The 23,408-nt window shown below is 35.3% G+C and overlaps 5 protein-coding genes and 1 long non-coding RNA gene across 10 annotated transcripts; 3 read left to right on the top strand and 3 right to left on the bottom strand.

Annotated features, from left to right (window-relative positions):
* The first annotated feature begins 163 nt into the window (after positions 1-163).
* Positions 164-4,104, top strand: LOC104757241 (putative lipase C4A8.10). Of its 4 annotated transcripts, XM_019238750.2 has the most exons (12): positions 164-662; positions 872-1,025; positions 1,153-1,220; positions 1,577-1,647; positions 1,770-2,009; positions 2,277-2,440; positions 2,523-2,578; positions 2,677-2,729; positions 3,311-3,479; positions 3,569-3,666; positions 3,746-3,854; positions 3,939-4,104. In XM_019238750.2, the coding sequence occupies exons 1-11, from the start codon at positions 479-481 to the stop codon at positions 3,848-3,850; spliced, it is 1,362 nt and encodes a 453-aa protein (XP_019094295.1). In that variant the 5' UTR covers positions 164-478; the 3' UTR covers positions 3,851-3,854; positions 3,939-4,104. The 4 variants fall into 4 exon arrangements, 3 of the variants coding, with proteins under 3 accessions (XP_019094295.1, XP_010478271.1, XP_010478272.1); XR_015587252.1 differs by having other exon boundaries at positions 2,266-2,440; positions 3,746-4,104; XM_010479969.3 differs by having other exon boundaries at positions 3,746-4,104.
* A 523-nt stretch (positions 4,105-4,627) lies between these two features.
* On the top strand, positions 4,628-5,891 carry LOC104757242 (pollen-specific protein-like At4g18596). Its single transcript, XM_010479971.2, has 2 exons — positions 4,628-4,929; positions 5,288-5,891. The coding sequence occupies exons 1-2, from the start codon at positions 4,761-4,763 to the stop codon at positions 5,632-5,634; spliced, it is 516 nt and encodes a 171-aa protein (XP_010478273.1). The 5' UTR covers positions 4,628-4,760; the 3' UTR covers positions 5,635-5,891.
* Positions 5,892-6,395: 504 nt separating this feature from the next.
* LOC104757243 (26S proteasome non-ATPase regulatory subunit 11 homolog) lies at positions 6,396-8,707 on the top strand. 2 transcript variants are annotated; one of them, XM_087495240.1, is made up of 3 exons: positions 6,567-6,663; positions 6,823-6,895; positions 7,208-8,707. In XM_087495240.1, the coding sequence occupies exon 3, from the start codon at positions 7,239-7,241 to the stop codon at positions 8,496-8,498; it is 1,260 nt and encodes a 419-aa protein (XP_087351366.1). In that variant the 5' UTR covers positions 6,567-6,663; positions 6,823-6,895; positions 7,208-7,238; the 3' UTR covers positions 8,499-8,707. The 2 variants fall into 2 exon arrangements, with proteins under 2 accessions (XP_010478275.1, XP_087351366.1); XM_010479973.2 differs by lacking the exon at positions 6,823-6,895 and having other exon boundaries at positions 6,396-6,663.
* Positions 8,708-9,469: 762 nt separating this feature from the next.
* Positions 9,470-10,630, bottom strand: LOC104757244 (dof zinc finger protein DOF1.5). Its single transcript, XM_010479975.3, has one exon. The coding sequence runs from the start codon at positions 10,307-10,309 to the stop codon at positions 9,782-9,784; it is 528 nt and encodes a 175-aa protein (XP_010478277.1). The 5' UTR covers positions 10,310-10,630; the 3' UTR covers positions 9,470-9,781.
* Positions 10,631-12,026: 1,396 nt separating this feature from the next.
* Positions 12,027-13,081, bottom strand: LOC147924013 (uncharacterized). Its single transcript, XR_015586046.1, has 2 exons — positions 12,488-13,081; positions 12,027-12,193 (listed from the first exon to the last, which is right to left on the bottom strand). It is a non-coding gene; the product is annotated as an uncharacterized LOC147924013 (long non-coding RNA).
* Positions 13,082-16,825: 3,744 nt separating this feature from the next.
* On the bottom strand, positions 16,826-21,928 carry LOC104757245 (protein SCAR3-like). Its single transcript, XM_010479976.3, has 9 exons — positions 21,483-21,928; positions 20,746-20,909; positions 20,235-20,358; positions 20,009-20,138; positions 19,852-19,916; positions 17,650-19,771; positions 17,466-17,558; positions 17,247-17,363; positions 16,826-17,116 (listed from the first exon to the last, which is right to left on the bottom strand). The coding sequence occupies exons 1-9, from the start codon at positions 21,623-21,625 to the stop codon at positions 17,066-17,068; spliced, it is 3,009 nt and encodes a 1,002-aa protein (XP_010478278.2). The 5' UTR covers positions 21,626-21,928; the 3' UTR covers positions 16,826-17,065.
* Between the last annotated feature and the right edge of the window lie 1,480 nt (positions 21,929-23,408).

Below are 23,408 nucleotides of genomic sequence, written 5' to 3' on the forward strand. Positions count from 1 at the left end.
TATCTTTTGTAATAAACTTGACCAAAAATCAAAGTAACAATAATAAATTAATAATATATATATATATATATATATATATATATATTCCCAGTACCACTTGTAAATATTTTTGTTTTCTTCTGAATATAAAAAAATATTCTACGTGCTTGAGTCGCTTAAAAACACCCGAAATAATATATTTATAAAAAAAAAAGTAAAAAGTGAAATAAAATTTAAAAAATTATAATTTCGCAGGAAAAATAAAATAAAGAAAGAAATTGGCTAAGGTCGATGATGATGATGATTGAATTGAATCGAAGAAGATTAGAGAGGGGAGCATGGGTCTCTGTGAAGAAGATAACGTAGTGAGCCATGTTTGATTCTGGAGCTGACGTCACTCTCCCTCTCTCTCTCTTTGAGGAAACCGTGATTCAAGGATCTTTCTTCTCTGACTTTCTCTCTCTTAGTATATATATATAAGCTCAAGCTCTCTTCAGTTATGTCTACGGCTTCTTGGATTCAACCTCCTTGTAGACACTTACCGGATCGTGGCCGTGGTTTCTCTAACCGAGGACGGCAGTATTCCGGCGTCGTTTCAGCTGCTTCTTCTTCATCGCCGTCGTCATCCTCATCCTCCTCCTCGTGCTCCTGTGGTTATTCTGATATTTTGAATTTCGATTTCGGTAATTGGCTTTTTTTTTATATAATTTCTCGATTCAAAGATGTAGTTTTAGGATCTATCTATCTATAAATTTGAGATGGTCGACGATTGTGAAAAAAGCCAAGTTGAAAATGGTGTGATTGTATGATTTTATTTGGTCAAAAGAATGTGTTCTGTTCTGCTTTTCGTATTTGTATTCTGTTGTTTGATTTTCTCTGTTTTCACAAGCAGCAGGGTTAAGCAGAAGCTGGAACCAACAACAGGGCCTCAGAATTCAAGCAATGAGTGCCACAGCTCAACGGAATTTTTCGTTATCGAAAGGCGACAATGATGACAAGAATGAACCTGATCATCTTCTTGTTCTTGTTCACGGTATTTTGGCTAGGTATGAAGTTCATGGTTCTGGGGATAGATTACTTGAATTTTTCCTATATCATTTCTGTTACATGGTTTCCGGATTTTATATTCTATAGACTCCAATTTTTTTTGTACTGAGACATTGTTACTTGCAGTCCCAGTGACTGGCTCTACGTAGAAGCTGAGATGAAAAGACGCCTTGGCAGAAGATTCTTGATTTATGGTATGCTCTCATCTGGTTTCAGCTTTGTTATATCCTCTGTTAGTTGTGCAGTTGTTGGTATATATAAGGATGAGTTTTTTTTTGCGAATGGAATGGTAACTTAGCTTTGAATGCATGTGTGGGCACCCAATAGAAAATACTTCAAAATCTTACATCGTCTTTAGCAGCAATGTGCCATAAATAAAAATTTCGTAATTTTTTCATTATCTCTTCGTCTAAGACCAGAACACGTTTTTCTCTTACTAGTCTTTAGTATAGTATTTGTTATTCTACTCAATGCTCTTTTATGCCATGCGTGGATCACACATAATGTTTTTTTTTTTTTAATTTACTCTTCAGTCCCTGAACATGTACAGCAAGTTCTTCCAATACCTTCACTAAAACATTTGGCGGGGTCGATGGAGCTGGAAAACGACTAGCAGAAGAGGTGAGATTTTTGTACTCCTACAATGTCATTTCCACTTCTTATATATAGGTGTGGGGACTTTAGTCCTTAACTTCAGTATATCAGCTGATATCTCTTCCTTTCTGGATGTGAGGGAGGAATAGGTTAGACAAGTTGTCCAAAAGAGCAACAGCTTAAAAAAGATTTCCTTTTTGGCCCACTCCCTCGGTGGCTTATTCGCTAGACATGCTGTTGCTGTTCTTCACTCTGCAGCAATTTCACAACCCATTGATGGTACTGTCTCTAAATCTGGAAATCTTCTGCGAGGCAGGATTGCTGGGCTCGAACCGATTAATTTCATCACCTTGGCAACACCTCATCTAGGAGTGAGAGGCAGAAAGCAGGTTCTTCTTCTTCTCATATCATAACTGGAATCAGAGAGTTCTATGTATATCTCGCTGTAGATGTGGCGTGCACTTAGTTAAGAAAGAAGTTGGTGTCTATATTTTATATACTTCCTGCTTGTGTTCATACGGATATCATACTTTTCAACAAAATTGTCTGGCGCTTGTTGGTTTTTGGTTCCTAGAGCTAGACTGCTGAATATTAACTGATAGTTCCTGGAAATTCCATCTCATTTTCTCTTCTTTTTCTGTGGAGTTGCTTGTCAGCTGCCTTTCCTGTTGGGAGTTCCTATTCTAGAAAAACTTGCTGCACCGATAGCTCCGTTCTTTGTTGGTCGGACTGGTAGCCAGTTGTTCCTCACCGATGGTAAAGCTGATAAACCACCTCTTCTTTTGAGGATGGCATCTGATACTCATGATCTGAAATTTTTGTGAGTAATGCTCGTAGCTGTTTAAATCATTATACCCCTTAACTACTTATTTGAAATCTTAATGGATTTGTTTGTCTGGCAGATCGTCTTTGGGGGCGTTTCGAAGCCGCATCATATATGCAAATGTATCTTATGACCGTATCCTCTGCATTTCTGTTAATGCTTAACGTTTTGAGTCATGATCCCTAGTTTTGTTTACATTTGTTTGCCCATATGTTTCCTTTGACTCCGACTAGACATGGTTGGTTGGCGTACATCTTCCATAAGGAGAGAAACTGAACTTTTCAAGGTACATTTACTTTGACCTGAAGCAATAAAACCTTTTGGTATAATATTATCCTCTTTTTTTTCTAGTTCCTTCTACATACCTTCATCTCAACTCTGGAACTTATAGTACAGTAACTAGAAAATGGGACACATCAATATTAATAGTCTGCTCGCTTTGAAATGTTAATGATGGTGAATTGATCCTGTGTTTTGGTGTAATGAGTTACTTAGTGAGACCCTTGTACTGTGTCCACTCTAGCTCAATAGCATATGGATTCCTGAGGAAAACAAATTCTCCCTGAGTTGAAGTTCTATGGCAGGACCACAACAGTGATAATCTTGGCATTTGCAGGCTGATCTACAGCTGACATATTGTACTGTAAAGAATCTAAGAAATGAAACAATTGTCCGTATATAGATTCACCAAAATATTTTTGGCTGTTCATTTATCTCAAATAGCTTAGAGAAGATTGGTAGGTATTCTCTTTGTGCAAGAAGCTCTTGTGGCTTACTGCCAAATGCTAGTTTGAGAACTACTTAGCTGACAAGACTGAGATCTGATACTAATAGATATGATTTCCCCTGTTTTCATATTACACGCAGCCTCCACGCCGGTCTCTGGATGGATACAAGCATGTTGTCGATGTAGAATACTGTCCACCTGTTTCATCAGACGGGGCTCATTTCCCTCCAGAAGCTGCTAAAGCCAAGGAGGCCGCACAAAGCTCACCTAGCCCTCAGAACACACTCGAGTATCATGAAATCGTGGAAGGTGAGGAAAAAGCTATCTTTTTAAATCCCGAACATTTGACTGATTCTTCTAAATCAGCAAGAATCAACAATTTATACAAATTTTGGCAGAGGAAATGATCCGCGGTCTGCAGACTTTAGGGTGGAAGAAAGTTGATGTCAGCTTCCACTCCACATTCTGGCCTTACTTAGCACATAACAACATTCACGTAAACTTCCAGCATCTTCACTTTGGAGCTTTTGTTCGTTCAGACATGGACTATAAGAGAGATTTTGGTCTTGTTTCAGGTGAAAAGTGAAAGACTATACAAAGCAGGAGCTGGAGTTGTTGCGCATGTTGCTGATAGCATAAAACAGCAAGAGTCGTCCACGTTTATAACCGCCAGCTTATAAAATCGTGAGCTGTCGTGTGTTTAACCGGTTAAATGTTGAGTGTGCCGAAACATTTGAACCATACATGTGTTTTTCTTTTACTATACAGTTCGGGGAGATCAGCGCAGATCAAGAAAACGTTCTTGATCATATTTTTGGCTGGCCAAATCAAAGACAACTACAATTCAAATTTATCTGTACATGATTTTTCTTGTATTAGCTTTCGAATGATTCAACACTTCAAAGATATTATTATAGATATTATCCGTCGTGAATCCTCAACTGTTCAAGTCTTGTAAAATTTTTGTTTCCAAATTCAAAATTACAGATTCAGTTGAAGACTCTTTCCTCTACTCAAATTTCTTTTAGAAATTTATTCTCGCTCCATCTACATGTTTTCTTGTTTCATTCTTTTATGCAAAAATCTTCCATGTGTGGCCTCAAATTAAACATTATACTACGTTAACTTTCATTTGGGTCTAGTGTATTTTCCACCACAACTGAATTTTTAATGAATGTATAACCATAAACAATATTTAGAATTTGACATTTGAGGAAACGTCCTCATTCCAAAAACAAAAGACTTAAAAAGATCCATTGAGAAGAAATTAGTCGCAGAGAAAAAATAGATGGTAATGAGAAAAGATCGGGTTCAAGGAATACACACAGCCGTACAAAACTAAAGAACACAAACACCAAAAATAAACAACTAAGTTCCAGAAATAGAAATAGAATCACATGTTTTTCCGTTTGTTGTTTTGTCTATTTGTTCTCTATAAAAGGAAATATTTGGTTGGATCTATCATAGCGTCTCCTCTCAACCGAAACTTGCAATTTTTTTCGCACCACAAACTAATTTTATAAATAAACTCCCAACACCAAGAGAGGAGAAGACAGAAAGTAAAAACAAAAGAAAACGAATTAAGGCATAATGGCCAAATTCTTCATCGTCTTCCTCGCCTCTGCCATTTGTTTCACCACCCTCGTTCACTTCGCCGCGGCTGATGCTGACGACTTTGACCGATTCCACATCAAGGGATCCGTCTACTGCGACACATGCCGTGTCCAATTCATGACCCGTCTCAGCAAATTCCTTGAAGGTAATTAAGGACATTCTCTAATCAAGTTCATTTTATGGATCATATGAGAGAGTACAACCAACAGGAAAATAAAAATGTAAATTGGTTATACAAAATTAATTAATCCCACTACGATATATGTAAAAAAATCTAGTTGTATAACTTTTTCGAACAAAACAAACATTTTAATCACGGTTTTGCATTTTTTTTAATCTACTTTTCATTTTAACTACAAAGACATTGTTTGTTTTGCGTTATTGCAATCTATCTTATTATTTGTATAGCCAAAATACACACAAAACATATGACATGTGTTACGGTTAATTAGTGTCCTGTTTAAGATTAAAAAAACTGACGTACGTTATCGTGTGTATTTCAGGGGCAAAGGTAAAGCTTGAGTGCAAGGGTCGTGAGAACCAGACAGTGACACTAACCAAAGAAGCTGTGACCGACAGTGCCGGAAACTACGAGATGGAAGTAATGGGAGACCACGAGGAAGAGTTGTGCGAGATTGTCCTCGTCCAATCACCTGACCCAGAGTGTGGCGAAGTGAACAACCAAGAGTTCCTAAGAAACGCAGCCAGGATCAGTCTCACGGCCAATGATGGCATTGTCTCAAACGAGACTAGAACCATTAACCCACTTGGGTTCATGAGGAAGACTCCTCTCGCTGATTGTCCTCAAGCTTTCAAGGAGCTTGGAATCGTCCCTGACGTCACCTTCTAAGCTTAACGTATACACACTAGTGCGTATACATGCATTACCCCATATTTTATAATACACATCTCTCAACAATTTTAATTTTTGGATAACTCCTTTTGTTATTATTATATAAAAGATTTAACGGTGTTTTTTTTTAATATTCTATATTTTTGTGTTCCAACATTCTTTTTTGTTTGTTGTTATATTTTTGGGAGTTCCTTGTTTTACGAATGATTTGATTACCTTCAAGTATTAACCTTTTACCTTTTTTTTTGGTAAAATTCTTTTTTTAGTACTTCTCTACATAACACATTCCATGATGAAGAAAGAAGAAAAAAATACAATCAAATAACTTTCGTAGTTCGTGTTGGAAAAAAAAAAAAAACCTTTCGTAATTCGCAGTGTGTATAAATTTCTGAAAAAAGGTAAAAATAGACATCTACATTGAAGGAATTATTGAAGACATTAGATGGTGGGAAACGCAGTTTAATTTCGTTCAATATGCTTTTTGTAAAAGAAATTGTAATACTGTTGCACATCTTTTGGCAAAATTTGGATATCTTCACTATATTTTCTATTTTGAATGTTTTAGACCACCTTTGGCTAATCTAACAAATGTATTCAGACTATATATTATTTCATCGATATAAATCACTTTTTCGACGAAAAAAAAAAAGTAAAAAATAGAACCCGAGGCGGCATCAGAGTTTTGTATGTATTGGGCTTTTACTTTGGCCCAACCAGGCCTGAATCATAAAACAAGCGTTTTCACGACATGCGTTTCAGCGTTTGCGCCGCTAAGATCTTTTGCAGCTTTGGGAGTTTGGTTTCAAACGCTGCATCCAAAACGCTAGATTTTAAGACGCCAAATTCGAAAATCCGTGATTGACAATGACAAAAATACCCTTCATAAAATTGAGAAATAACGAAAAAGCTGTTCATTTATCTTTTCTTTCAAGCCAAAGATCGTAGTATATCTTTTTTTATTTTTTTTGTTCTACCGTCGTCCCGTCAAAAGCTTTACCAAAAATCTCACGCCCCGACGATTCATCGGTAAACTCTTGTTCTTGCGAAATTTATTTAATCTTTTCTTCTGGGTTTGCTTATCAGATCTAGTTACTTCTGGGTTTTTTGGTATGCGTATTGTTTCGATTTCTTATAAAATCAAATCTGGTTCCTTCTCTCTCTCTCTCTCTCTCTCTCTCTCGATAGTTCTAGGGTTTAGTGGAGATCAATCAGATTCGTGGATTAGCTCGACTATGTTCTAAGAGAGCGGAGCTAGTAGGTAATTGAATGGATCTTTAAACGTAGTATATGATTCGAACTGAATAGTTAGTAAATTACTGAACTATGTCTCTGTGATTCATCTTACTGAAACTAAGCTTCGTAATTCAGTTCTTGTGTTAGATCTCTAGGTTTGTCTTGATCATTAGATGATACTGAGGACAGTGATACTCTGATTATCTTGTTATTGTATCAATACTTTGTTCGTTTTTTTTTTTGTAATGATGTGAATCTAAAGAGTAGGAATACGTCTCTGAACATATATATTTATTTAAACATTTGTATAAACACATCTATGGCTTTGATGTTGCAGGGATTTGAGTTTGCACAAATACCTACCAACAATGGTTACGTATCCTGCTACCACAGAGACGATTTCTCTGGCTCAAGAAGCCAACAGCTCTGAGGCTATTTCCATACTGTACCAAGTTTTAGAAGACCCTTCTTCATCTCCTGAGGCTATAAGGATCAAGGAGCAAGCGATTACAAACCTCTGTGATCGACTGACTGAGGAGAAGAGAGGTGAGGATCTCCGGAAACTCTTGACCAAGTTGAGGCCTTTCTTTTCGCTAATCCCCAAGGCGAAAACCGCCAAAATCGTCAGAGGAATCATTGATGCTGTGGCAAAGATACCCGGAACAACTGATCTCCAGATCACTCTTTGCAAAGAAATGGTGGAATGGACCCGTGCTGAGAAGCGTACTTTCCTCAGGCAGCGAGTAGAGGCTAGGCTTGCGGCTCTTTTGATGGAGAACAAGGAGTACGTTGAAGCTTTGGCGCTGTTGAGTACTTTGGTTAAAGAGGTTAGGAGATTAGATGATAAGCTCCTTCTCGTCGACATTGACTTGCTGGAGAGCAAACTTCACTTCTCATTGAGAAACTTACCCAAGGCAAAAGCTGCACTCACCGCAGCTAGGACAGCTGCCAACGCTATATATGTCCCACCGGCCCAACAAGGTACCATTGATCTGCAGAGTGGGATTCTTCACGCTGAAGAGAAGGACTACAAAACCGGATACAGCTACTTCTTTGAAGCCTTTGAGTCCTTCAACGCTCTCGGAGATCCAAGAGCGGTTTTCAGTCTGAAGTACATGTTATTGTGCAAGATCATGGTTAGCCAAGCTGATGATGTTGCAGGAATAATCTCCTCAAAGGCTGGACTCCAGTACGTTGGCCCTGACCTGGATGCCATGAAAGCAGTCGCTGATGCTCACTCAAAGAGGTCCTTGAAATTGTTTGAGAATGCTCTCCGTGACTACAAAGCACAGCTTGAAGATGACCCAATTGTCCACAGGCATCTCTCTTCGCTCTATGACACGCTTCTGGAGCAAAATCTTTGTCGTTTGATCGAGCCTTTCTCAAGAGTTGAGATTGCTCACATTGCTGAGCTGATTGGATTGCCACTCGACCATGTGGAGAAGAAGCTATCTCAGATGATTCTTGACAAGAAATTTGCAGGTACATTGGATCAAGGAGCTGGATGCCTCATCATATTCGAAGATCCAAAAGCAGATGCGATCTACTCGGCTACTCTCGACACCATTGCAAACATGGGGAAGGTCGTTGACAGCCTTTATGTCCGGTCAGCCAAAATCATGTCCTGAGTGAGTGAGTTTGTCGTCGGTCTTTTCTTTCTCCCTCTTTTTTTTCTTTTCGGTTTTAGATATCGTTTGGACACAAAGAAACTGATGCTTCTCAATGGAGAAAGTTAAACTGTATGGATTGTTGCCCATTTCTCGTTTCGATTATGAGCTTATTATGTCATGGTTTCTTACTTTTTCCTTTAGTGCTTAAAATGTAGGATTTATTTTCATTTGGTTGTTTGCAGTTTCTTTCTCTATAAGCTTCACAAGTCAACTTTGTGTTCTCGTTTTCCAAAACCTTTACCTCTTACTCATTGATTATTATGAGCTTCGTCCAGCATTTATAAATTCTGACCAACCCAGAACTCAATTCACAGGACCCACAATTTCTTTTCCCAACTCAGGACATGATTTGCACACAAGTCTTGATTTTGTTGTCTCTTCTGTCGTATTCTTTTATGTGATTGCATGATCACAGTAGCTTTTCTGTAGCATTCACCTGATTCTACTCAAGTCAGTTTCTCGAAAATTAAGTTCTTAATTCATTAAACAAATTCTGTTTACAAATACTACAATAATACATCCACGAACGTGATCTTAGTATTATCCGACGGATTAGTGGGATTCTATTGGAAATATCTTTATTTGTTTGTCCCTAACTTGGAAAACAGCATTTTAGATTGTCCCAATATATGTTCAATTTTTTTTCTTCATTAACACAGTAAAAACCTTATTTCTAGATTTGTAGGTGTCCTCATTATTGTGTGATTGTCAGTTTATAGCTGAAAAGTGAAAACTTAAGTGTCCAATTGAATGAGGTTTCTTGGTTTAAAGTTATACTCCGATCCATAATCATTTAACTAACTTTACGTACACTTTAACGATGCAACGCTACAAACATCAGCGCAAGTAAATTGTTACAGGTTAATGAGATTGAGCAATAATACTAACTAAAAAAGTATTAAGCGTATTTAATGGTCAATGTCACCGTCTTTGTTTTTAGAAGAAAAATATGAAATCCCACGAGCTTCAATTTATACAGCTAGAAATATTCAAACAAGAGAACTTATTTGAAATAAAATAAAAAAAGCGACAGCTGTTTAGTAGAGAAGCAAGTATTAAAAAAACCTACTAATTAATTTAATTAAGAAAGTTAATTTTAATTGCTAGCCTGTACGTATCCAGTAATCAAAAGCAAAGCAAATTTAACCACGTTCTTTCTTTTTACGGGTTAAATGTAGAAAAAACCACCCAAACCCAAACCCGAACCCGAAAACAAGACAAATAAAAATGTAAAAAAATAGTTAACAAGATTGACCATCCGTGTAGCAACGGAGTCTCTTCACCGGATAATCATGCCGGAAACCACCGTGCGACGCCGTGGCGGCTCTCCACTCTTCCACAAGCAAAGCGTCTAGCTCGACCTGATCAACAGCTCCAGTCGCAGCTCCTAGCAACTCGGCGAACCCACCGACACGTCCGGGAGGTTTGGATTTCCGACGACCGGCTCCGACGGGAACATTCCGTAGAGCTCCACCGGCGGTCCAGTAACGCTGACAGCCTTTGCAGAAGTGTCTTGGTTGGTTAACGTTGTAGTTATTGAAGTAACAGAACTTAGTCTCCATGCTCTTACATCTAGGACATGGTATGATCTTGTCTGGACGCTTCTCAGCCGTCAGATCCGACGACGATGATTTAATGGAGGTTGTAGGTTGTGTCTCTGGCTGTACTTGTTGCTGCTGCTCTTCTTTTTTAATTGTCTGCGTGATGTTGGCGCTGAATGTTATGGTTTTGCCGAAGAGTTTTATCCCTTGAGAGTCTTGGGTCGCCATTAAAATGAGAGAGAGAGTAAGGGAGAGAGAAGAGAGAGTTGTGATTTAAGTTTCTTGCAGTGATGAAAGAGAGAAGAAGAGACGTTTATTATAGGAAGAAGATTTCAATCTTTTTTGTAAAAAAGATTTGTATGAAAATGAAAACATTATTATATCTTTTTCGTAGGAAAGGAGAGAAAAGCAATAGTGTTAGTAGGGAGAATATAAAAATATTATGAAAGAATATGTTAGGCGCATTTACTGCTTATTGCATTCAAGGAAATATCGATCCATATATCAGCTGACAAAATGTGTTGTATTCTTTTGCTTTTTCACCATAATATAATGTGTGTATCTTCAAACTTTTTGAGTACAGTCTTCATAGTCTTTCCGTATATTTTATAAAAGGTATTTTGGAATAGTGATGTTTTAACACTTTTATTTATCAGAATTTATGTGAATTATATTTGGTTTTGAATTGACTCCCTTTGGTAATACTATTTCTAAGTCACTACTAATAATTGATGTTGTTTTTAGTTGTTATCTAAACTTGCAAAAGTTCAAAACATTATTTCATATGCAGAGAATGAGCTTTATTTCGTTGCATCAAACGAGTTAAAGCTTTGGTACAATAGCAGCGAACAAGCAATTTAGAAATACAAAACAATAACTAAACACTGCCAAAAACTATACTATAATTAATATTCACAAGCTACCTAAATATTTATTTATATAACTAACTAATTCACAAAATGTATGGTTTGATATTAATTATTGAATATATTTAAATCGATACTTTTGTGCGACAACGTGATTTGGAAGGGGTACGTACGTTCTTAATATTTTCTGAATTGGGGTTGTGTCACAGAAACAAAACAAATATCACATTCAAAACCTAATTATGTTATCTATATGATATACTATTTATCCTTTTAAAATTCGCAACAGCATCATCTATTTGTTCTTATTTTCATCGTTGACTAATTATATTATCTATATAATATTTGGAAGTATGAGTCGAGAGAGCAACTTGAGTGGTGACTTCTCACTTCTGCTTTACCGCTCGGGTGTAAGGGGTTCGACCTCAATTCTTCAATATGAGATTAGAGTGTAAGGTTTAGATCATAGACCAAGAAAATTATATTAAAATCTTAACAAAGTATAACTAATTTAAGAAATTAGGAAAAAAACTTTATGCGATTGCAAAGATTATGTAAGTGAGATTTGGACAAAGCCGCCAAAGAGAAAGAACGTTTGGTGTGTTGGCGTAGAAAAGGAGAAGAGATAAATAAGCAGCCTGAATGACTAGAGGGGATCAGCTTTCAATTCAAGGCACACATCATCTTTTTTGGCCTCCCTTGTTTTTCCAAGTCATCCTTCCATTTTCTTCATTTATTTCTTTCTTTCTTTCATTGTGTATTGTATAGAAAAATAAATTTCGTTAGGAAAATTTTAGTTTCTTCTTTTTCTTAGAATTATAAGAGTTTCTTTGGATAAAATAATAAAACTGAAATTTAATCGAGAATTTCTCTTTTTTTTTTTTTTTTTTTATTGTGAACTTGTGAATAAATGGAATTGGGTTTTCAATCCGGAAGAGTTGAACTTATAATAATAATTAGCCCTGGATTTTCGGAAATTTCGGTTTGTTCGGAACGGCTTATTCGGTTTACGGGTTTAATCGGTAATCTGAAAACTGATCCGAATGATTCCGAACAAAGTTTTGGGTCGGGTTAAACGGTAGTCGGGGTAATCGGTTCGGTTTTCTGAATAAAATGTCAATCCGAATTAAACCGAGATACAATATATTTCGGTTTTTCTAAACCGAACTAACCAAAAAAATTGAGACTTTGCTCATCAGCATCCAGCTTCCTCCTCCATGTTAGCCTCGTGACCATCAGCATCCATCTACAAAACATCACAAGTTAACCATTAAAGAAGTTCAAAACAAATAACCCATCTCTGACTAAAGCAAAACAAAACAAGCGTTTAACAGAAACCCTAGTTTGTTGTTAATTTCATCTTTCAAATCCAAAACTAACAACCCAGAAGACGAAACTAGAAGAAATTTAGGAAAATAAATCGGTTTCAAAAAAATTGGGGTTAAACTACTCGACGATTTGGAGTTAAACTACTCGAAGAAATGAACACAAATCCAAGTTAAATACATAAACAAGAAAGATTAGAAGAAGAAGAGGTTACCTTTTCGAATTTTCGAAATTAGGGTTAACCAACAGATGATTTCTCAACCACGATTCGATGTAAGACGATGAAGATGAAGGAGAACAACAGAATAAGAACTTTTGATGTTACAAGACGGAGAAGAACAGAAGAAGAAGATAAACGTGAGATCGAGTTTTGGTTGCTCGATGAATCGCCTTCGAGAGAGAACCAAGGGAGCAGCCGCGTGAGAGAGACAAATGATTAGGGTTAATGAGTTTAGGTATTTATACTTCGGTTTAGTAAAACCGATCGGAAATCAGGCACCGAACCGAATTGCCCCGAAACCGAATTGTCAATTTTAATTCCCCCGATCGATTATCTCCCTCTACACTCCCGGTTTCCGAACACCGAAACAATCGGTTTACTTGGTTCGTTTCGAACAAACCGAACCGAAAACCCAGGGCTAATAATAATAGTATATGCAAATATAGTTCTAGCGGCACTAACAAGACTATGTTAAACTAAAATGGAACATCTATCCCTTCTTGCATGTCATGGTCCGTGGATAGTGGTGAAATTTGACTAATAATTTGTGCAATTCTGCTTGATCAACTAGTAGAACGGTTGAGTGGATATTGCCTTGGAAAAAAAATCAAATAAAGTTAAGCAAAGCATGTTTCTTTATATATTTTATTTAAATTAACATAATTCACGTACGTTATTAAACTCTAAAGCATGTTAAAGATGAGAGAAAGAGAGAAAAAAAAAAAGAAGAGGAAAAGAAAAAGGAAAAGGAAAGCACTAATCGATGTTCATGTTTCTCTTTATTTTTTTATACTATATGTTTTTTCTCATTGGTAACTTTATACTATATAGTCGCAAAAGAACAACTTTTAAGTACTTTTAAAAGAGATCGACTTTTTAGTTAAAATATATAGATGAAAGATAAATTTAATTGACATTGCAAAAAGGGAATATAAATGTGCGTATATATTTTACGTCGAAGAAGAATTTCATCCATTGAACTATTTTTGCAAAGTATGCATATAAAGATAATATTCTGATTTTAAACAATTGTATTCATATTCCTCTAAAGGTGATTGGATTTAGTTTATAGCCAAATCAAAATATTAAAGACAATCAATAAAGTATGTTTTCGATTTACATATCATACATTTTTTACTAGTAATACAACTGTTTTAATTTGATCATTTTTTTCTCTAATCATGTTGTACACGTATAAATATTATACGGTTTGTTTGTGTAGTGGCAATGTGTTATTATTTATTAACTTATTATAGAATATAGATACTTCCTCGTTCTCGAATTGGGATCACATGTTCGAATATGGAGTACTAATACATATTTACATTGCGTGATAGATTTGCTAAACAATGCATTATACAAATCAAAGGAAGTTTATATATATATATATATATATATATATATACACATGTAATTAGTTGTACCTTGTAAAGGTGGATTATCTTGTCTTAGGACTTAGGCCATTTTTTTCTTTCTTCTTTCTATAGGGTTTCAATGGATTTGGTGACTAACTTTTGTTGGTTGCCCATTTTTTTTCTTTTCTCCTTTTCAAATCTTAAACTTTTCAGTATGTGCTTCTTTTGGGTTAGCAAAATTCACTTTATATAAAAAGCACTCTTTACAAAGAAAAGCAAAATCTTTTATATGGGGTTTCTTCTTTAATCCTATCTTTAATAAAGTGATTTTAAATTAATTAGACGAATAAAGGAAATAAATTAGATTAATATTTTTTCTCTTTAATGTCTATTATAGAGATATGACTCGTACTTTATTGATCTTATATAGAATAAATTATCGATTTGTATATGAACTTGTCGGATTATGCTCTATAACTAGCTCATACATATTTCAAAATAATTAGAGAGCATCGACTAGGACATATAGTCTAGTAGTTTATAATAACATCGTAGGTGTATCACTATCTAATTTCGAACTCGTATAACGTATTTCAGATCAAATACAAAGATAAAGGATAAAATTCAATTTAGTTTGTTTTCATGGTTGTGCATAAAATGTAAAAATTTTAGCTCTATAAACGTATGCGTTAGCTTTAAGAGGAAAACACATTTGATATTAACAACAAGGTTCTTTCCGAGGGTTACAACTTCCAATACTAATGGTTATAGACAGTAAAAAGGAGACATATCCATAAAATTAATAAAGCCAATGATGTTTGGTTATTGCTAGATAAAGTGGGATGAATTTATAAATAAACTTTATACGTGTTTAATGTCGTCGTTGGGAAAAAGGGGCACTTTCCTTGAGGGTACATGCTTTGGAAATCTTTACTTTCGATTTTAGAATTACAACTTAAAGAGGAAAAGGAAAAGAATTGAGGATAATTAATTAAAATTGTTGAACAAATGAACACAGTCCAAAGTAGGAATTGGCATGTGAAAGGTTATTGTTGAATTTTGAAATACACATATTTAACTTTTATGGATTTTAGAATTTTAGTATTTGTTAGCCAAACATATATTGGTTGTCATTCTGTTATCTCTATATCCAATGGAAGAAAAAAAGTAATTATTTTAGTTAATCATCATGTATTGTTTAAAACCTTGGTGTGCTGCATTGTTTTAGGATTGAACTCAAGAGCTAATGTAGCTATGTAGGATACTAAATTCTTGATCAATCATTAAACATGCACTTTCAACAACAAGAAAAAAGATGTGTAGACACAATTATGTTGTATGTTTTATCATCCAGTTGACAATTATAATTTTGTCATCCATACTTGTATAGTCCAAGAAACAACCCCAGATGAAGCAATAATTTTTTATTTACCACAACAAAACTGTTAGTTCAATTTCCCATCACATGTCCACAAGTAAATTTCTAAGATTTAATATTCCATATTAATTAATGCGAGAGCGAGACAGACATTAAGAAATACTAATACAGTTCACAGACGAACATAATCTTCTACTCCCTCTGTATCAAAATACTTGATGTTCTAGGATTTTTTCTTGTATCAGAATACTTGATTTTCTAGAGTATTTAATGCATTCTTATTTTCAAAATCAACTAACTATTTAATGATTTTGCTTTTACTATAAATAAACTATTAAATCAATCCATTTGTTCTAAGCATAAAAAAAAAAGCACACGGTTATATACATTATTTATTGTTTTGGGTTAATCATTTGTATTATTTGGATGACATTAATTATTTTCTTAATCCTAGTGAAAATCTTAAAAAATCAAGTATTCTGATACAGAGGGAGTATTATTTTAATGTTTTGATTCAAGTGGCAAAATATAAGAAAACAATTAAAGACCACAACATAAGCGAACTTCACGGCTTAGATGTTTTGAGATCTCTCTTTATCTTCTCCGAAGTCTCTTTTACTTGCCAACTCACTTTTTAATGTTTCTTTATAACCATTAATTTAAAAAAAAAATCTTTTAGTATTTTCTCCCTCAACCTTTTTAAACTGCGATTGCTTCAAGAATCGATAGCACAGCTGACACAAAACTGATCCTCTTCCATATAGTTCAGAGACGAATAAAAAATATATGTTTTCTAATGCATTTCAAACAAAAATTATCTATTAACTTTCCACTACGTAAAAAATCGTAGCATATTAGCTTCTTTTGTTTTTTCGTTTCGTGAAGATATATATCACGTACGACAAAATCTACTTATCAACTTACACAATACACACATGAGAGATTCGACAAAATAAGAATTGCTTGTAGATAAAGATTAAACTCTTTTCTAGGTTTGTCCCTCCGCAAGCTAAGGTGTCGTGCATTGAGTAATTAAGAGAAAAGAACTAGAATCTTAATTAAGCAAATATCAGATTTTTGGATAGAATTAGGAGATTGTTAGAAGATGCACCTAGCGTATCCAAGTATCGAGTTGATCTTAGTTTTTATGGTAGGGTCGTCATTGTGGGAACCACGTGTGTCAAGTTGAATCGATGTTGTGCTATGGAAGAAACCAAGAATGCAATGAAAGATGATATAACACATCAAGAATCCAATTATACGTGCTTTTATTTCATGAGAAGAATCGATTATCACTGACTTGTGTTCGCATTTGATGCAAGAAGTCTCCAGTTTTGGTCTCCTTTCTCCATTAGTCCTTTGTCTATCCTCCCTGACAATATTCTTTAGATGGACCTGTGAGAACATATGCTTCTTATTCGTGATTGAAATATATCGAATAGCCGGAAACGTGAATCGCTATGTTGTTTAGTCATTAGATGTTGCTATTGTGTCGACTTGCTTTGATGGTAATATCAAATCCACTTCTTCTTTCTTGATTACATAGCTACCTTGATCTTTACAGACAATTCTAGGCTACTCTCTATCGTAAGTTAAATGTGAATTTAATGAGCATATTAGCTTTTAATCTTATTAATATTTCGTGAACTACTTTATTTTTTGAAGATACAGATCAGTAGATCACACACGACAAAATTTACGTATCATGTACACACCACACATTAGATATGATACAATAAAAAAAATGCCTGCAGGACTAGCTTAAACCCTTTTCTGTATCTATGGCGTTAAGAGAGTAGATAACAAAGATGAATTGGAATCTTTGATCAAAAGGTTTTTTTAGGTATCGCTCCATGTATCGCTTTCATCTCCATCTTTGCTAGCTACAGCCTGACAAGAAGAAAAGATAGTGAGTGATAGATAATGTTGTGTTGGATTTAGGACAGAAAGTACTTTAGATTCTGACATCAAGATTAGATTTGCTTTGGATATATATAGATGCAGATATGAGAGGATGGACCTGGCGTATTGAGTTTGCTTTCTCCAAAATCGCGCTGATCTTAGTGTTTATGATAGGCTCAGTTGTTGTGGGCGCCGATGACGTCGTTGTCATGACCACTGGTCTCAGGTTGAATTGCTGTTTATGATTCGAAAGAAATGAAGAATGAAGCAAAAGATGATACAACAAATCAAGAATCAGAACATAACTTTTTTCAGATAAAGAATCATTTGCACTCACCTGTGTTCTGATTTGTTGCAAGAAGTCTCCAGTTTCTGTCTCCTTTGCGTTGTCACTTTGTTTCCCCTCCCTGACATTATTCTTCAGATGGACCTATGAGAACCTATGCTTGTTAGGATTCGTAATTTGAACTGACCCACACTGCACAAATGTAGGAAAAAAAGAGTGCAAATCATCTCCGTACCTTAATTTCTGGTTTAGGAGCAGAAGTCACCATGCTAGGCTGTTCTTTGTTGACTGTAGACAACGAAATATGCTTCTCAAAGGCGAACCTTAGAGCGTCTTGTAATTGTAGGGACTGTGTTTTGTCTTCAGTTTTCTCGGAAGGTGTCTTTGAAACCATCCATTGCACAGGTGGAAATGGCGGTGGTAAGGGCTCAGCAGGATTTTGGAGGTATGATAGGTTTAGGTCATTAGTACCACTTTCTGATTTCATCTCTAGAGGAGAAACTTCAGTATTGTTGTCAACTTTGCTAATCTCATGGAAAGAATCATATAGCTCTTGCTCTTTTCTTTCATGGCTGTCACTAGATTCTTCCCACTGCTCAGAATTCGATAAGGAGTGATTATCGCTACGATAATCATCCGTATCTGACATGTAAGGAGAGGATCTACAAAACGTGTCATCGTCTGAATAAGAATCAGGAAGGAAAGTAGCAGCCTCTGGAAGCAACTGAAACGAAGAGAAAGTATTATAGTTGCTGTCCCCATCTGAAAATTTCAGCTTCAGTCTGGAAGCCTGAAGGGTGTCAGCGGGACTGAGAGATATTTTCATGTGTTGAAGAGGCGGAGACGAAGTACTCCAATCAATAGGAGCTTCGTCTCTGAACGCATCCATTAAGGTTTCCTCATTATAGTCATGGTCACAAAACTTCCTCTTCTCTGTATTCACTTCATCGTTCTCTGGAATCGTTGCTGGCACAGTCTTTCTATCAAGGGCAAATGAATCCTTTCTGCGGAAACTATTGGTGAGTAACTTGTGGCTGAGTCCAAAAACTCCGGAAAAAATCTCATCGCACTCTCTTTGGTCTACAACACTCGTGGCTTTGCCATCTGAACAAATTTGGTCTTGAGTTCCTGGCGTTGCTAAGCTTGATTTATTCAGAACATGTCTATGTGAAGCATTTTCAACTAGATCATCTGATTTATCTTTTTCAGCTTCCTTGGTATTGCAATCTGGACTGACAGAACTTGACACAGCCAAGACTGAAGGTTTCGATGGCTTCAGTCCCAATAAACCCCCATTAGTCCATATTCTAATGGCTTCGACATCACTAGAAGTTTCAGCTTCTGATTCTTGGTTTTCCTGTAGGCCATGATGAATCAAGGGTTTCGATGAACCAGCTAAGCTGTTCTCGAGACCTGGCACAAATGTAAATGTGATCCTATCTTCACCACCAGAATTGTTACGCTTATCTGACCACACCTGTGGGTCTTGGCGATTCGTTTTATCAGATGCATTTGCCAATGAAGCATTCTCTTCATTTTTCAAACCGTAGTCCATAAACCCATCCGTTCTACAAGAAATTTCGACACTGTTTGAATTCTGTTCTATTTCTTGCTCACACACTAACTTTTCCAACCTCTCATCTACAACACCACATGAACTGCTCACTACTTCTTGACTAGTTTGGAGCCTTAGATCATTTTCAGGTTCCGATTCGATAGTATTAGGAGCATCAACAAAACAGTCCCCCTCGCTTTCAGTCTCATGTTCGGTATCCCTCAGTTCCCCCACAATAACCTGAGCAGTTTTTATCTCTCTTACCTCATCCATCCCAGTACGATTTTGTAGTCCTGATTCTGATTTATCATTTCCAAGGTCCCTAGAATGGAAATCTACTCTACCAGTCTCTTCTCTGCAGCTTGTTTTTTCTTCTGGTGCATCTACAACAGAGCTCGTCTCCATCTTTTCAGAAACTTCATCTGTCTGTAAACCAAGAGATTCCACTATCTCCGCTTTCTCATCCCAACTAACGCAAGAAGAGCCATAAGCAGCTTGCCCTTGCGAAGGACTAAACTGGGAATTATCATATGCATCTTCGGTTTCACATTCAGAAATAACTGACGCGATAGTGCAAGATCTCGGTGTCAAGCTGGATGAAACAAATACCCCTTTAGATCTTTCTCCAGTCTTCAATGAAGAGGTTGCGGTTGAAAGGCATTCAATGTAGCCAGAACCAGTTCTGGACTCAAAAGAGCGAGAATGATGATCTTGAAAATCAGATCTTTTTTCCATGTCACTGGTTGAGGTGGTTTTAGAAGAAGAGGTTTGTCCACTGAAGCTAAATGAAGTAAATGTCTTCCTGGAGTAAATTCCATGTCTTAGTTTATAATTCTTCAGATGCACAAAAACTTAAACATGCCAATTAAATTTATATTTTACCTGGCATTCTGGTTAGCAATGGAAGCCAAACGTGACATATCTCGACTCCTTGACGAAGTCTTTTTCTGCGGTCCATGAAAGAAAGCAGATAATTAATTGACAATCAAAGGAGAATTCTTAAGAAGGAGGTTTACCGATTCAATATGAGAAACCACACCTTAAGTTTACAATGCTTTTTCTCTTTTTGTAACTTCTTGTTTCCTTGAATCAGGTTGCTTGATGCTCTTCTGAAGTAAGTAGGATCGGAGTATCGCTTCAAGCAAGATCCAGGACCATTTATATCAAATCTGAGGAAATAAAGCAAGGAATCAGTGTAACATGATGTATTATATATAGTACATAGTACATACATATCAGACATGATATTGTAGCCTGAAGCATACTTATCAAGCCAGTGCAATCGTGGAGGATCCTTGCACTCTTCATAGGAATCCATAATAATGTGAGGCAAGTCGTCGTAAATGAAGTGATTTTGCGTAATTGGGATACGAGGATGCCACTCCAGACCTGAAAACACCATTAAACTCAATCAGTTCACAAGAAAAAAAGGTAAAACCAAACACTGACCACTTCCCTCACCAACCATTACTTACAAAATTTAAAAAATTGCTAACAAGAAACAAACAACTAATAGTGACATTTATAATTTTCAGTTAATCTATTCTAAAGTCTTGCAGGAATTTATAGCTAAGTCAATCATTCCAGATCCTAAACTAGCCTTCACGAGGGGAAATTTAGTATAAGGGTAAGTGAAAAAGCATATGAACTGGGCCTACAATGAACTAAGTGGATGACAATTTTAGTTAACATAATAAATGTGGAAACCTAACAAGTATCAGACACGCTGGGTCAAGACAATAAGAAGATTGACAAGAGAGAAGAAGACAAAAACACCTCCTGTGTAAGCAAAATGTATATGAGTTGTCTGTGCAAGCATCGCCTTTTCTAGTGGAGGCACTGTAGCTTCAATATGCTGCAATCTGATCTTCAATTGATTGCTTCTTGAAGCTGTAGCCATAACTTCCTCCTGTATCCCATGAAATATCTCTGCAGCAAACCTGAATCAAGAGAAAGAACAAATCCTTAAGAAAGCTTCTAGCTTATGGTTTTTAACTAATTCTAAGATAAAACCTATTGAACCAAAGACCAATCAAAACCCAAACTAAGCAACAGTTTTTTAATCAGCAAGACTCTATCTAGCAATTGGCTACACAACAGCTTGATACCAGAGCCGACATAAAGAGTCACCACATCAGAATCACAAACTAAGCAAATGGACAATGACAAAACACACCAAAGATGGAGGAGAAGGATTGATAAACAATGAAGAAAGCTTCTTCCTTTAAGCTAAACCCTAACTCAACAACTTCACTGAGAACACTTGGAAAAACAAAAATCATGCAATTTGTAATTATCTCAAACAAAGAGTTCCCGTTTCCCAATTTGTAACCTAGAAAGCCAATTGGGTAACCAACCTTAAACCAGTGAAAAAAACAATACTTTCATGCAAAGTAATGATTTTCTTCATCTCTAACTTCACCATTAGCTCAAAGAATCATTCAACAGTAAGACCCACATTTTTTTAAAAGGAAGGAAATAGAGAGATTTGAAGGCTCGAATCAAATACTTACTCAGCAAGATCACCAAGCTGACGCAAGATCCCAACAAGTCCAGTAATTGCAACACCATTGAGAATTGCTTTTGGGTCTTCACGATCGACATTTCTATACACCTCGGTTTGGCTCATACCGTATACATTCCTAGAAAATGGCATCTTTTTTTCTCTACAAATCAAAGTACAAAACCGTCACACATTGAGATAAACAGATTTGGAGAAAAGAATCAAAAGGAGTCTGTCTGGTGAGGAAGAAATAGAGAAATGGGGGTTTTGATGAAAACAAGAAAAGGTTAATGATTGTTTATTAGTTTCGGGTGAGTGAGATTGATGAGGAGGCAGCTTAACTGCTCAAAACAGAGAGGGAAATTTTTGGAGGCAGAGACAGAGACTGTGAGAGAGAGAGAGACATTGACATTGCCAATATCACAAGCCATTCCTTTTCCAATTTCATTTAACAGTGAGGTTTACACAGAAGAACGAAAAGACGTAAATACCCTTGGGTTTGTGTGTTATTACGTGATGGGATTTTGTTTAAAAGAAGAATTTTATCTTGTTTTGTGACTTTAAAGAAATCTTATTGGTTGGCACGATTTATATCAAACATGAATTGCCATTTGGCTTGGGAGCATTAAATTTTCCAAATTTGATTACAGAATAAAAGTATACTAAAAAGTGTTTTCGGAAAAGAAAAAAGAAAGTGTTATAGGCTTGTTTTGTTATATAAAAAAGTGAGAGAATGTCAATGTCAAACAAATGTTGGGTCAAGATTTGTAGTTATTTGAGTAGGAATTTGTTCTTTTGTCAATTAATAAAAATACCAGTAGTTGAGTTGGTTACATGTTGAATACAAACATCCAATGAGTGAGATACAGATATACAAATAGTACGCTTTAGTGTATGATATAGTAATAAATGTACATTTTTTGTTTTTTTTTTGAGTTTTGTGGAAATCCACATTTATAATTCTTGGAACTATACAGATTTAGTTAGCATATCCGGTGCATAGTGGTTTCTTTCAAGATTAGTATACAAGAATTTATCTCAAAAAAAAACAAGAATTGTATATCTATCTAAAACGAATTATATAATTATAATGCAGTGTTTTGTATTTTTACTTAATTTTATTTCATGCGTAATGAGTTTCAAAATATAAAGAAAAGCATTTATGAAAATCTAAGAAACACTTGGTATTTTGATTTTATTTAAAATTAAATTTTAAAGGATAAAAGTGACAAATAAGGGTAATTAGTTTCGAACTCATGTTATGAGGGTGACAATAGGGCACGTTAACCACTTGATCTCAAGTATCTTTTAACCATATAAAGCTTTTCCTAATATTTAACTATTCTGCTTTTGCTGACAGTGCAATATTCAATTAAATTTGTGAGACGAAAATCTTAGCTGGTGTATTAATCTAAAAGTCCAAATAGTTTATGTATTTTAAAAGTAATTGAATATACTTGGTATACTTTTTGGTATTTTATTTTTATTTTGATGGTTTTTTTGACAGTTTGAAATTATATTAAATTATAAGATATATATATATATATATTTAAAAAAAAAATATTAACATATTTTTAATACAGATGTTTACAGTTCAATAATAATATATTACAAAATATCACTCTATATGAAAACATTATACACTCCTATTTAATCATTAATATCCATTTTTAATTCTATTTACTATTAACTATATTAGAAAGAAAATAGTAATATATTCAATTATATCTCTATACATCTATGTTACACTAAATAACTAAAATTTTATTTTCACCAGTAACAGTTAAACAACGACAATAATATGATTTGGGAGAGATAAATATCCAATAAAACACACAATATATATATATATATATATATATATATACAAAAATAAATAATTATTAGAAAAACTAAAAGTTGACGATATGATAATTTTTGAAATACAAAATGCTAA

The sequence above is a fragment of the Camelina sativa genome, chromosome 17 (assembly GCF_030686135.1).
Source record: "Camelina sativa cultivar CO46 ecotype springtype chromosome 17, ASM3068613v1".
Lineage (NCBI taxonomy): Eukaryota > Viridiplantae > Streptophyta > Magnoliopsida > Brassicales > Brassicaceae > Camelina > Camelina sativa.

Bases quoted from the DNA above. Each gene is read 5' to 3' on its own strand.
- LOC104757243 (XM_010479973.2), top strand. From the start codon at position 7,239: ATGGTTACGTATCCTGCTACCACAGAGACGATTTCTCTGGCTCAAGAA.
- LOC104757244 (XM_010479975.3), bottom strand. From the start codon at position 10,309: ATGGCGACCCAAGACTCTCAAGGGATAAAACTCTTCGGCAAAACCATA.
- LOC104757241 (XM_010479969.3), top strand. From the start codon at position 479: ATGTCTACGGCTTCTTGGATTCAACCTCCTTGTAGACACTTACCGGAT. The intron at 1,221-1,576 runs GTATGCTCTCAT...GAACATGTACAG, and splicing joins CAGAAGATTCTTGATTTATG to CAAGTTCTTCCAATACCTTC. The intron at 2,010-2,276 runs GTTCTTCTTCTT...GTTGCTTGTCAG, and splicing joins GAGTGAGAGGCAGAAAGCAG to CTGCCTTTCCTGTTGGGAGT.
- LOC104757242 (XM_010479971.2), top strand. From the start codon at position 4,761: ATGGCCAAATTCTTCATCGTCTTCCTCGCCTCTGCCATTTGTTTCACC. The intron at 4,930-5,287 runs GTAATTAAGGAC...TGTGTATTTCAG, and splicing joins TCTCAGCAAATTCCTTGAAG to GGGCAAAGGTAAAGCTTGAG.
- LOC104757245 (XM_010479976.3), bottom strand. From the start codon at position 21,625: ATGCCATTTTCTAGGAATGTATACGGTATGAGCCAAACCGAGGTGTAT. The intron at 19,772-19,851 runs GTAAAATATAAA...AATTTACTCCAG, and splicing joins ATTGCTAACCAGAATGCCAG to GAAGACATTTACTTCATTTA. The intron at 17,364-17,465 runs GTGAGTGCAAAT...AATCATAAACAG, and splicing joins TGCAACAAATCAGAACACAG to CAATTCAACCTGAGACCAGT.